At 44.8% G+C, this 14,478-nt stretch overlaps 1 protein-coding gene across 2 annotated transcripts in view; it reads left to right on the top strand.

The window, feature by feature from the left end:
• The window catches only part of FAM222B (family with sequence similarity 222 member B), a 149,400-nt gene extending 139,863 nt beyond the window's left edge, over positions 1-9,537 (top strand). For both annotated transcript variants that reach the window (XM_044283802.1, XM_044283803.1), the window contains one exon: positions 7,557-9,537. In XM_044283802.1, coding sequence (XP_044139737.1) covers positions 7,557-9,442 — 1,886 coding nt within the window. In that variant the 3' untranslated portion in view covers positions 9,443-9,537. The remainder of the gene's footprint in view (positions 1-7,556) is intronic.
• Positions 9,538-14,478: the final 4,941 nt, after the last annotated feature.

Here is a 14,478-nt window from a genome sequence, read left to right as displayed (position 1 = left end):
CCTCGGTCTGAAAGTCCAGGCCGGTAAACGCAATGTGAGGGAAGTGGTGGCATATACCAGGAATATGCCATCACTTCCGATAATGGAGAATCCTTTCTAATGCTGTAAAATGGTATAGATGTATCTCACATCTCTCCTGGTTCAGTGATTTGGGAAAAGAGCAGCGCTCAGCCCCAGTTACTATTCTGTGACGACAGTTGCTGATATGCGGTGCTTAACGCCATTCACGTTGCCGGCCCTAGAATATGCCCCCTCGGCCGAGCTGTCCTGTTAGAATTGCTCATAAAGAGGTTTATGTATATCGGGGGAGTTGCATTATGAGCAGTGTCCTAGAACATTAAAGTAACCTAACATGGAGCGTCTGCTCTTTCGAACTGGGGTATGTTCATTCACATTGGGTTCTGGTTTCTTATTTCTGTTGGACTTTCTCCTTCCGTCCTTGTGACTGCATGCATGTGTGTAATGACGTCTCATTCCTTACAGGTAGGCCTACAATACCCATCCCTTCATTCTGCTGATCGGCTGGGGTCCAAGCTGATCGCACATTGATTGCATCTCCTAAGGTTGGGCAATCAATGTCTCTTATAAGAGAACCCCTTTAAGGCCCTGTCCTCATGGGACGTATCACCCTCCGGGAAATCGGACCCTTAATTTTGCCCTGGATCTGCTGGGAAATGGGCATGAGATGTGGGTTTGGCTGTGGTTATTATACTCTGCAGCATAAATTGACTTGCTGCAGGTTTCATTTCCGCATCTCTGGTCAATTTACGCTGCACATTTTTCTTTCCGTCTCATCCACTTTCGGCCCAGTTATTGGCAATACAAATGCTTGTTCCCGATAATTGGCGCATATAAATGAGCAGCCAGTCGGCTGATGAACGAGCACACACCTGTTCATCGGCTGATGGACATCCTTTATCAGGATGATCGGGCAATCAGGGTGGTGCTGCTCATTATCTATAGAAGAGAAGGAAGGAGGAAAGACTGCGGTAGGCTGTAATTAGGCCGCTTCGAGCGAGCACTGATGGAATATTGGGCAGTGTAATACCACCCTAAAATACTACGGTTTACTGGCGGCATTTCCATCCAATGTGGATGTACCCTTGAAGGGATATACCCACAAGACATTTAGCATATCCACTGGGTAGGGGATAAATGTTTGATCTCTGGATGCACCACTAATATGACCTCCATTTCTTCTCTCTGCACCACTAAAGTGAGGAGGAGTTTCAAAGTTTTTGGGACTGAGTCAAGCCCTGTACTCCGCCGTCTGTCAGTCCTGTGGTCATTGAATGCTGCTGCTCCGTTCAAACTTCTCCTTGCTGTGGTCATGCAGCGAAGAAGATTGGGGCCCGGGACACCTGTTCTGGTAACTGCTAGCCTCTCCCCCAATGTTCACACATTTAGGGTCCATTCACACGTCCGTAAGTGTTTTGCGGACCGCATATCGCAGACACTATAATAGAAAATGCCTTTTCTGGTCCGGAATTGTGGATCCCGAAAAAACTGATGCGGACCCTGAAGATGCGGATTCACATCCATTCCAGTCCCATTTAAAGTGAATAGGTCCGCAAATTGCAGAACGAATGCAGACCCAAGTTACGAACATGTGAATGGACCCTTACGAGTGGTGATTGTGGTTCAGAACCTTGAAATTTTAGGTAGAAAAGTGTGCATAGATGTTTAAGTACCTTCCATCCTGGATGAAAGGTGTCCAAAAAGTACTGGATTAATACTATACTGTTTAATGATTATTCATATACAAAACATTCAGGTTTACCTCTAAAAGGGAAAAAAAAATTGCAGTAAAATTGCCCAAAATAGAGGCAAAATACTGACTAAAGGCTCATGCACACAGCCATATGTATTTTGCGGTCTGCAAAACACGGATCCGCAAAAAAAAAAAACGGATGGTGTCTGTGTTGCATCCTTTTTGTGGATGCATTGTAGCAATGCCTGTCCTTGTCCACAAAATAGACAATAGGACATGTTCTGCGGAACGGACTTGCGCACATACGGAATGCAGTCATTTCAGGCATTTTATTTTTATTTGCGGACCCATTGGTGAATGGTTCCGCATACGGGCTGCAAAAAAAAAAAAAAAAAAGTAACAGACTCTGAAAGAAAAATACAGTCGTGTGCATGAGCCCTTATTCATAATCTCTGCTCCGTCACCTGGATTTATGACGTTCTCAGTGATAGAACCATCACTGGCTGGACCATCAGATTTCTGGACTATTGAATGCTTTCTAAGTGATTTTTGCTGTACTATGAAAAGCAGCCATGGATTGCAGCTTGGTATCCATCTTCATTCATGGGTAAAACCAGGGCTGAGAAGATGCTGTTGATTTTAGGAGGCAGTGAGCGCATATCAGGTGCTTCTCGCCTTGGCACCAGTAGCACATGTCTTGCCAGCTCAGCTAACATTTATATCTCTCATGCCTAAGCGTTTTCAGGGCAAGTGTCATCCCTGTCTGAGGATGATGAGTGGGTGGTGTCGTTAACTGGACTTGGGAACTATTGCTGAGCAGTACGTGCTGGGTGATCGCATTTTATGCTTGTATGGAACGTGAGGATTATAAAGGTTACACAAGTCTCGCGTGCACCTATAAATACATTCTATCCCCCCACCCTCGCCTGCAGGTACATATGGCATTTTGTTAGACACCGCCTTAATGTACAGAGTTGAACACCTGTTATAATGAAACCAGCTCTCTTCACGTCATTAATTGCATTGGGGTAGTCCTGTTGTAGTCTATTTACACGGCTGTAGTGCATTGCGGATCCGCAATACACCCAGCCGGCACCCCCAGAGAACTGCCTATTCTTGTCCACAATTGCGGACAACCGTAGGACATGTTTTTCCTTTTTTTTTTTTTTTTTTTTCCAGAGCCGCGGACCGGAAGATCGGCGGCGCGCTCCCAAAATGTGGATGCAAAGAGCACACTGTGAGATGTTTGCATCCATTCCTGCACCATAGAGAATGAATAGATCCGCACCCGTTCTGCAATTTGCGGAACGGATGCGGACGTGTGAATGGAACCTTACTTGACTGGATTATCCCACGACAAGTATTTATCGCCTATTCACAGGATAGGTGATAAATATTGCATAACGGGAGCTTTAGGAGTGCTTATAGGCTGGCGCAGATCTCTCTATAGTGTCCAAGCACGACCACCGCTGCTGGATTGCAGGGTGGTCGTAACCATGGAAACGAGCTGTGTATAATGTGATGGAAAATTGAATGAAGCCGGCAAAGGAAGCAACATGGACAATCACAATACATTAGTAAGTGCCTTGTATTAACTTTCTCTACATGATAAATGTCATGTGCTGAAGTGATACAACCCCTTTAAATGCGTGTTTGTTTACACAGGACAGTAGTGTACTGCATGGTTAAAAATGTATGTTACCTGTGAGGGTTCCTGCACACGTTCAGCTATGACCTTCAACCAATATCTGGAGCTGGCATTTTTAGTTCAAAAGACACCAAAAAATGTGGGTGAAAAAAAAAAGTGAAGAAAAGCGCCAGCAAAATATCACTGCAGCTGGTCAGGGCCCATGCAACTTAGAGTAGTTCATTGTTCAGGTACAAGGTAATCAATATGACCAATTAGGATCAATCAATCGGCCGATAGCACTGACACAATCAAGGATTATATCTGAGGAGATATCTGGACCGTCTATTGATATACCTGGAGGGTTATGGGAGTAACTGGGTGTTTCTGGGTGGTTACAACATAAAGTATACTGAAATTATTCCCATAAAAAAGTCGCTTCGCTAGCTAAAGCTAAATTTATAGTTGTTAAACTAATACATGTGAAAATTACCCTGGTCCTGAACCATTTAAAATAAAAATGTACAGGATTTTGTGAATGTCTTGCGAACTGGTTTAGTTGATTTGCCATTTGTGTTGGCTCGCTTCTAGATTCCTTCTTTCTCTGACTTTGGTTCTTCCGGTCCAGCTTACATTTCCCTTGACGCCTTTCGCTTTGCAGATAGAGTTGGTAGAGTCTCAGCACGTTGGACTTGCTCTGCTTGGGGGGTCCTTTTTTAAGGGTAGTCAGTCCAATCAAGGGTAGAGTCTAAAAATAGTATTGCTGCCCCCCAAGATTAGTTTCACATCTGCAGCAGGGGCTCCGCCTCTCTGCTGGACTCCGTTGACTATAATGGGGTCTGGCACAGATCCAACCAATTGCAGGCGTTCTCTGCCAGATCTATGTCGCCCTACCTCAGATGTGACACTAGCCTGTGTCGCCCTGCAGAGTCTGAGGCTACTCCTGTGAGTTTCACCCTGTCTTCCTCTGCCTCCTGCTTGTGATGGATGTCCCCCTGCCGGCTCTTACATGTAGGGGCAGCAGTGTGAGGATGCTGTTATGTCATTGGTCTCTCGAAGTGATGTCTTCAGGAGCACTCTATACATGGAGATGGGTGGCTAGGAGACGTGTCTGCGAGCTTCCAGGGGGGTATTTAATAGGTGATGGATGATGCAACCCCTGTAGTTTAGAGGCAGTTAGCCATACAGGAGAGACTGACCTTGTGTCTACATAGGAGAGCAAGCTCTGGACTGCTGGTCAGACTGGGGATCGCATGTGACAGTTACTTATAATGAAGCCTGTAGTCATTGCCTGCCTGGAAGCAGCGCATCTAAATGTGTTCATATAACTAACGTGATAAAATACAGGTCGTCTTTGAACAGCGAGATGCCTTATTCCAAGTAATGGAGGCCCATGGAATGGACCTGGGAATGTAGCATTTGCTGGACCATTATACAATTAAAAATTGGGTTTTCTCCCGTAAAACTGTACAATTTCAGGCTTTGTGTAGAACAACACTGAGATAAATTTAATCCTTGGCATCACTGGCCTGGTATTAGAGATTTTGATGTAGTTCCTCAAAGCCGAGCTAGAATTTCTATTATTAACATTGCGCTTACTATTATTGGGCTTTTTTTTCCCCCTCTTGTTGCACTATTTAAAGTTGGCCTGAAGATTTGTTGTGAAGGATCACCAAAATAAGGGCCTATTTACATGGGCCGAGGGCAGTGATCGGTTTGTTCCCAGCTTATTAAGCTACCTTTACATATGGCAGTCATGCCCCTATGGGGATTTTCATTATCACGATCATTCGTCCCCGTGCAGTTTCGTTGTAGCACGTCCCTGAGTAGACAGGGTGGTCTGCTGCCGATGGCTGACTTTTATGTGCCGCATTCAGTCCCGTCAGCCAACAAACAAGCTTTTTAGTCCTTTGTTGTGTGGTGAGTTGCATGGACCAATTATTGGGAACGAGCATTGGTATGAACTTTCACTAATTTGCCTATGTAAATGGGCCTTAAAAAGGTAGTCACACTTCAGCAAATAGCATTTAGCAAGTAGAGAAAGTTAATACAAGGCACTTGCTAATGTACTGTGATTTTCCATATTGCTTCATTATTTACTGCTCGTTTCTATGGTTGTGACCACCCTGAAATCCAGCAGCGGTGGCCGTGCTCTGAGGTGCTGCTGTCAGGAACTTCCTGACAGCCCACCAGCCACTGTTCAGGGAAACCCTAATAAAAAGGAATGTTATCGTTCCTGCTGATTTCTCCAGTGCTCATCCCTGGGTAAGTGATTATAGGACTTGATGGCAACGCGTTAGTGGCTGTTAATTTGCAGTGTAGAAACCTGGAAGAGAAGGCTGTTACTGAAGCTGTCTATACGGTGTCAGCTGAATGCTGGTTCTTCTGGCTGCTATTTCTCCGGTCGTTCATCTCCGTGGGAGAGTCCCCATCTCCTTTGGCACCAGCTTATCTCCCCCCCCCCCCCCCCAAAAAAGATCGGGCACATTAAATTGTCATGCCTGACCCTTTTTCCCTCCCGTTTCGAAGACATTGAAAGTTATTTACATCTTCAGGGGGGCAATTTTTATGATTTTTGTATTTTACTCATTTTGTGCTAAATCATTATTTCTTTTGGTTTTTTTTTTTTTTTTTTTTTTCATGAGGACCTTTCAACAGTCCTAACATTATCATATAACTGGCAGGTTGTGTAGGGGAGATGCCAGCTTTTCTCAGGGGGAGTCTCCTTCCCCCTGGCTGTGAGCTGTCTAATCGCAGCAGAGAGCGTCACAGCCCGGGAGAAGGAGAGCTCTTTATTTTAATTTTTTTCTCTCCCGGGCTGTGACGCTCTCTCCAGTGCGAGTGGACAGCTCACAACCAGGCAGAAGGAGACTCCCCCTTAGAAAAGCTGGCATCTCCTTTGCCCTGTGCCGATGGTATGAATTTATATACCAGGCGGGAACCCAGAACATGGGGCACAGCAGGTGAACGGAGCAGCGCATAGTAAACCTAGTAAGCTCTATAACATACCTTCAGTATGCCCTACACAACGCGCTAGTTATAAGATAATGTCCGGACCGTTGAAAGGTCCTCTTTAACATTTAAATATTTCTGTTCTGTCACAAAGGGGTAACAGTTTGTCTAGCTGGGTTAATTTTGTGCAATAAACACTGTCTGTAAATTACTAAAAGGTCATAAGCGCTTATTTATGCACCTTCTTATCAGTAAGGTATAATAGAGCTATAAAGGAGTGTTTATATGGTCCAGAGCCGAGATAGAGCCGCTACTCAGCTGACGGAATGAGTAGAAACACAGAGCATGCTACTAAGGGGACTTTCACACTAGCGTTTTTCTTTTCCGGCACTGAGTTCCGTCACAGGGGCTCTATACCGGAAAATAACTGATCAGGCATATCCCCATGCATTCTGAATGGAGAGTAATCCGTTCAGGAGGTCTTCAGTTCAGTCGTTTTGACTGATCAGGCAAAAGATAAAACCATAGCATGCTTTCCCCCATAGCAATGTATGCATTTTTCCCCTATAGGAATGTATTAGTGTGAAAATGCCGGATCTGGCCTGTGCATGCGCAGACCGGTAAAATTGTGGAAAAAAAAATACAAGACTGATCCGTCTGTCCAGTATGACAAGCAGAGCCACAGATCTGTCCTTGCAATGCATTTGTGAGATGGATACGCATCCGGATCCGTCTCACAAATGCTTTCAGTCACATCCAAATCGGCGGATCCGGCGCGCAGTTCCGACGACTGAACTGTCCGCCGGATAGCTGTTTGCTGTCCGGGCATGATGGAACTTGTAGTTTTGCAACCGCAGGAGGGACGCAGGTGGCTTTCCTGCGCGGCTTCATGATGGGCGCTGTGGCATTTTCTGTTTGTACAGGTGATGATTTATTTATTTATTTTTTTCTTCATGGCTTATTTTTATTTTTTTTGTGAGGACTAGACCAGAGAAAGCACCTGCCAGCCCACTAGCACAAACTGGTTCCGTTCCTTACTTGTTGATTAGTTGCTTTGTGTCGAAAATCCATTTCACTTTGCAGGGTCTGTGAACAGTCATTTCATTTGCATTACGTGCAATGTTTTTTAGTGGATTGACTACATTTTCAAGGTTCAGTCAAGTATAGCAGCTTGATATTATCAGTTTGTCTATCAATATGAGTAAAACTCTAAACTCTTTTTACATAACAGTTTTATTTTCTGTTTTCTTTTCTTTTTTTTGGCAGGGGATACTACACAGAAGATGAGATCTGCTCAGCATCCTACTCCTGCAGAATTGGATGCTTATGCTAAGACGGTTGCCAACAATCCTCTGACAATAAAAATCTTTCCAAACAGTGTAAAGGTTCCTCAAAGGAAGCATATCCGCCGCACCGTGAACGGACTAGATACTTCAGGCCAGCGTTACAGTCCATACCCTTCGCAGGTCAGCACAAAGGCAGGACTTTTGGCAATTGTCAAGTCCCCAGCTAAAAGTGTTCTGAAAGGCTTTGACGGTGCACGTGCCCGGCTCTTGCCAGACTCTATGATGAATCCCCCTTCCGCTCCATATGTTGCACCTAGCACTTTAAACCACCCTCAGGGGCTTGCACGCCCCCAGCAAGCTCTGCAGCATGCGCAGGCCCTGCAGCACGCTCAGAGCATGCAACAGCAGACTTTGTCACACTCGCAGAGCCTTCCACCTGGACTGCAGCATCCACAAAGCTTGCCACACCCTCAGACAATGCAGCACCCACAGGGCCTGCCACAGGGGCTGCAGCATTCTCAGGGTCTGCAGAATACGCAGAGTATATCACAGCAACAGGCTCTTCAGCATCCGCAAAGTGTGCAACACACGCAAGGTGTGCAGCATACACAGAGTATGTCACAGGCACTGCATCACGTGCAGGGACTTCCACAGACAATACCACGCCAGCAGAGCATGCCACAGGCTCTGCAGCACCAACAGAACCTCCCACAGGTCCTGCAGCACTCTCAGAGTATGTCGCAGGCGCTGCAGCACACACAGGGAATGCAGCATCCGCAGAACATGGGGTCTCAACATTCGCAAAGCCTGCCCCAACAGTCTGCATTACAGCATGCCCCTGGAGTAAGTCACCAGACTCTGCCGCACCCTGCCAACAACATTCTGCAGCCAGGTTTACATGGAGCGCGAAAGTTGCCTGATGCCGATGCCCCTCCGAATGTGACAGTGTCTACCTCAACAATTCCTCTTTCTATGGCTGCAACCTTGCAGCAGAACAGACCACCAGACCTTGGCAGCATTGTGCACCAGATAAACCAGTTCTGTCAGGCCAGGGCTGGCATAGGCACTACCTCTGTTTGTGAGGGCCAGATAGCCAACCCCAGTCCTATCAGTCGTAACCTGCTTATCAATGCAAGTACTAGGGTTTCCACCCATGGCATCCCCATGCCTTCATGTGTTGGAACATCCGTAGACCATGCTGCTGCTGCTATTTCCTCTGCTGCCTCGGGAAATGTCCCCATAATGACCATAAGCAGAGTGCCTGCTTCATATCCTGGTGATCTTAAACCCATGACATGGAACCAACATCAGCTTACACATCTGCAACAAATGTGTGGAGAATCTGGTGGTCCTTCTGGGAAACATACTCAGAGAGAAATTGCTGCCCAGGGTTTTCCTGGTAAGCAGATCCCCTACCAACAAGAACTGTGCATGAGCCAGTCTTTTGGCCTAAAACCCCCAATTGAAAAACCTACTCCTTCCCCTCCTGTGAATGGATTGCCGGGTCCCTTGCCGTATACCAATGGACACTATTTTCAGCCCATATGGAATAACATTTTGCCTACTCCGAACAGCGACAGTTCGGGATCGCAGGACCTTACCATGCCTTTCCACGGAGCACAGGCGGCTGGCGCACCCTTGGATTGTGCTGGGGGTGCTCACTATAGAGGCGTTGGGGGAGGATCATCCAACCAGAACAGCTTGATGCAGACCATGGATTACCTAACTGGAGTGGACTTTCAGCAGTCCTGCTTCAGAGATCAGAGCATGGCTCCACATGCAAAGATTCAAAGATCCCAAATGAGTAGAGCCCCTGAGTCAGCTGATAGTCGAAGTATTCACATTCAGCATCCAGGGTATAGGTAGGCGCCGTCACTTTGCAACAGAGAGGATTTAGTCTTAATTGATTAGCAAGGCTCTTGTATCCTCTTCATTTGCAAACTTCTTGTGATCATTATATGCAAAAACAAGCCGTACGGTGCTGTAATTCAGAATATCATTTTATTTTTATTTTTTTTTGGTTTTTTGCTCTTTACTATTTTTATTTTTTGTAGTGGTAGTTTAGACTTGCCATTTAGTACTTTATTTGCTTCTCAGCACTGATGGGCTTCAAAATGCTGCTTTATTTTAATATTGGGAACACTAGGCCCTAAGTGTGGTATTCCTTCCCCCCTCTTGGGAAAAAAAAAATTGTTATAATTTTTATTTTTTTAACCCTTTGCCCCAGCCTTGTTCTTTTTGCTTTAGAAGATGACAGATCAGCCTTCCTTCAGCAGACGGGGAACTCTATACGTTGCAGCTCTGGGTCGAGTGCCGTGGTGCAACACGAAACAGATTAACTTCAATTCCCTTGTATTGATGGCGCAGCAACGAAAATGCATTGTGGAGTTTAGCACTGGATGCATGCATACTTTTTAGAGAATTACAGTTCTGTTTTGTGCTTTCACTAGATATTTTTGGTTTTTTGAAGAAAAAAATTTTGAAAGAATGTTAGGCTTTTACGCTATGAGCCCAAAGGTCCTTATGGTTTACAGTAAGTCCCCCTTTTTATGTAGCATATTTTCTGCTTTTGTGTTGAAGATGGGATTTTTTTTTTTATTTTTTTTTGTGGAGGTGGTGTGGTTGTGTGTGCACTAAAGCAGTTTGGTTACCCTTGATGTATCTTTTTTTTTTTTTTTTCACTTTGATATGTATAGCCTAGCTGCTGTCGTGCCTTATATCAGTCACATAGAACATCACCATGTTTTGTTTATTGCCAGTCCTAGTTGCGAAAAAGCTTTAGAATATTCTACTGTGACCAGGACATTACTTAGTTTTTCACATCATTAACTCGAGGCAGAATATTAAAGTTCAGGCTTGCTCTCCCATCAGACGTGGTGTCCAACACTGCAGACGTCTCAGACCTCGCTGTCTTTAGTGCAGCCTGCTTGGGAGTATTGGGTTGTGAAAGCATATGCATAAAAATATTGCTTCATGATGGCGAATAACTGCAGACCAAAACCCTAAAGACACTTTGTATGGTCAAGTACGTTCAGTGCTTTTTTAATTTTATAATTGGATGCTTTTACATATGACAAATGTCTATGGTGTGAAGAGAAGCCTGATGCATGGCAACTTGACAGTGTTGGGCTACATTTCACACTGCCATTTCTGGGTCCGCCTGTGAGATCAGTTTCAGGGCTCTCACAAGCGGCCCCAAACAGATCAGTTCAGCCCCAATGCATTCTGAATGGATAAGGATCCGTTCAGAATGCATCCGTTTGGCTCCATTCCGCTCTGGAGGCTGGTATCCGTTCTGAACAGATACCAGCATTTGCATTATAGGTGTGGATCCGTCTGTGCAGATACCAGACGGATCCGCACCTAAACGCAGGTGTGAAAGTAGCCTAAGGTCAGCTGAGAATTACTGACCACAATGGAGAACACACAAATACTTTGTATTGATAAGGAGATCCTTTGTCCCAACAGTGATTTTGCCATAAAAATGGGAATGCCCTCTGCACAGAAGTCAAAACATTCCTTAAAATATTTTACCATTTCACACTTCACTTTTGGACCCTTTTTTTTTTTTAATAAAAAATAAATACATTTCTCTAAATCCCCTGAAAGTACATAGACTTAGGCCAGTTTCACACTTGTATTACAGCTGAGTACCCTTTCCTGACCAGTCTGATGGGCTCAATCTATGGCATCATGGGTCTCTGATGCTGTCCTTTTAAATCATGATACCTGTGTCATGCTGTGCTAATACAGGTGCAGAAAAATGTCCCTCTAACCTGTGTGAAACAGGCCTTAAGGAGGGACATTCTGGTTGCTTTCAGCCGCCACTAGGGGGAGCTTGGGAGTTCACTGCATACTGTTTATACATTGAATTCAATATTAGCACAGTATGCAGTGAGCTCTGGCTGCAGGTAGTGCACAATCTGCTGTTATAGTAAGAGATGAATCTGTGAATCATGGTGTAGAGTGCACATTTACGGACTAGTCACTACATACTGGCAATGTTTCTAATTCCTACATACTATTACTTATACGGCATGTGGCAGTAAAGTCTTAGTCCTTAATAAATGTACCATGCTTCATTGATTATTCCCCTCGTGGACAATACACACATGGTAGGCACAGTAGGTCACTTTGTAAACCTTTCTTTTTTCTTCATAATTTAGGATTGTATGTTTCAAACTACTTAAAGGGAAGCGGTCACTGAATTTGTAATCTGCAGGCAGCATGTCATAGAGCAGGAAGAGCTGAGCAGATTGACATGTAGTTTTATGGGAAACGATTCAGTAAAAATGTTAGGTTCCTGCACATTCTGGGCTTTGAAGTCCAGGAGGCGGTCCTGTCGGTGATTGACAGCCTTCCCTCTGACTGTGTATACAGAGATAGCTGTCAATTACAGATAGTACCGCCTCCTGGACTTTAAAGCCCATAATGAGCAGAAATGTAAATTAATAAAATACAAATTATACTGAACCTTTTCCAAAGCCTTTGGGCTTCAATTCTAAGACTTTAAAACAGGAATCCGGTGTTATTTTACCTAAGGCTACTTTCACATTAGCGTTTTTTTGCGGATCTGTCATGGATCTGCAAAAACACTTCCGTTACAATAATACAACCCCATGCATCCGTCATGAACGGATCCGGTTTTATGTCTTCTATAGCCATGATTGATCCGTCATGAACGCTATCAAAAGTTAAAGGGGGTTGAATCCGTTTTCTATTGTCAGTCCCCACTGACTTACATTGTGTGTCAGGATCCGTTTTGCTCCGCACCACATCGTGGACAGAAAAAGGCTGCTTGCAGCAGCGTTCTGTCCGCGATGGGAGCGCAACCAAACGGAATGCATTTTGGTGCATTTAGATCAGTTTTGTCCCCATTGACAACGAATGCGGACAAAACTGAAGCGTTTTCTTCCACTATTGAGATCCTATGACTGATCTCAATAGCGGAATTAAAAATGCTAATGTGAAAGTAGTCTAAGTCTCGGGTGACTTTGGACTTAAAGGGAACCTGTCATCACCTTTGTGCTGCCCATACTAAAGGCGGCATAAAGTAGAGACAGGCGAGATGATTTCAGCGGTCTGTCATTTATAAGTTTAAAAGTAAGTGGTTGCCGAGAACCAACATCACAATCATTAAAGACTGGGCCTGGAGAAGAGTCCTGGTTATTCATGAATCCCTGCTCTCCTGCCCACCTGCTGATGACTGACTGTCTTCTACAGAGTTTTCTCCTCTTCTCTCTAGGAGAGACCTGCCAATCAGCAGCAGATGGTCGAGGAGAGCAGGAGATTAGGAATAACCAGGACTCTTCTCGGGTAGATGTGACTCTTTTCAAGGCCTGGGCTGTAATGATTATGATGCTGGTTCTCAGCAGCCACTTACCTTTAGCTCATGGAGTGACACACCGCTGACATCAGCATTTCTGTCACTACTTTATGCTGCCCTCAGTACAATCAGCATAAAGTTGATGACAGGTTCAAATTTTGCCTCCACCAAGCACATGCGTTTTATTGCTGTACAAAGCTAGTGTTAACGCTGTACTGAGACCTAAGTTTGGGGACAAATCAACTTCTGAGCTTTTATCTGAAGTTCAATTTGCTCACCTCTAATCTGTGCAGATCACTTTAATGCAGTTATCTCCCTATCATTACAGGCAGGTTTAAAAGGAGATGGCAAAGGATCCATCATTCATAATGGGTGATTGTCAAAAGCTGATCCACTCCTTGATTGTAAAATGACCTCTGCACAGTGAAGACTCTTCATGAGGTCAGCTCCTGTCCATTGTGTCTATATACCATGGGGCTGCCATTATGGAATTCTGTAAATGCTTTCGAAATGCTGCTAAGAATGTCTGTCTCAGGCAAGATAACCGCCCCCCCCCCAGATCGTGTTCAGGAAATGGAATAAAGAATCCGTAATCGGAAAATAATTACAAGTTAGAAAAATTGTATGTGCGTTAATACCTGGTTTTAACTGGCAGAAAAAAAAAGTTTTGGTGACCCATTCCCTTTAATTCGGGAACTTATTGGACTCTCATAATGTACATAGTTGCCTGTGAGGGAAAAATGCATACATTCCTAAATTAAAAGGACATTAAGCCTAGAAAATTAACAGAATTATAACCAATTCCTCTCTTAATCTCCCCTTCTATTTGCCCCCTCTGCCCAGCCATTTGGATAGACTGACAAGCTGCAGGTTCTCTTCCCTTTCTCTGCCTTAGAATGCAAATGGGGAAGGCATATGTCTTATTTACAATATGCCTTTTTGGCATAGAAAAGTCCCCCCAGATTTTACTCTTCAATGCATTTGCAATTTTTCTAGTCACAACCTGCATGTTGCACGGCCCTTGTCTACCCAAAAAAAAAGTGGTGGGTCATCATTTACGCCAGAAACGTGCATAAATAACTGAAACATACAGCAGGGCCAAGCTTATGTAGATTTCATTGTGTCCCATGGAGATTTGGAGGCGGCTTATGATAGGCCTGCGCATCGCCATTAGGGCTCATTCAAACAGCCATATGAATGAGTCTTCATCCGTTCCGCAATTTTGCAGACTGGGTGTTGACCCATTCATTTCAATGGGGTGCAAAAGATGCGGACAGCACACCTTGTGCTGTCTGCATCCATGGTTCCGCGGGGAAAAAAAGCCTATTCTTGCCCACAATTGCGGACAAGAATGGGATGAGCTCTATTATGGTTGTGGCCATGTGCGGCCCTCAAATTGCGGAATGCACACTGCCGGTATCCGTGTTTTGCAGATCCGCAAATCGCTACAGCTGTCTGGGCCTCCTCCGGTAGCACTGGCCCCGTCAAGGCCTTCATGCCAGCCTTGATAAATCGGGGCCAAGATCAGGAGGACGTTAAAGAGGACCTTTCACCTGGAAAAACATTGAACGAAGTA

Source organism: Bufo gargarizans, chromosome 3 (genome assembly GCF_014858855.1).
Source record: "Bufo gargarizans isolate SCDJY-AF-19 chromosome 3, ASM1485885v1, whole genome shotgun sequence".
NCBI classification, from domain to species: Eukaryota; Metazoa; Chordata; class Amphibia; order Anura; family Bufonidae; genus Bufo; species Bufo gargarizans.
The sequence above is the reverse complement of the archived record's forward strand: the minus strand, read 5'-3'. Positions and strand labels throughout refer to the sequence as shown.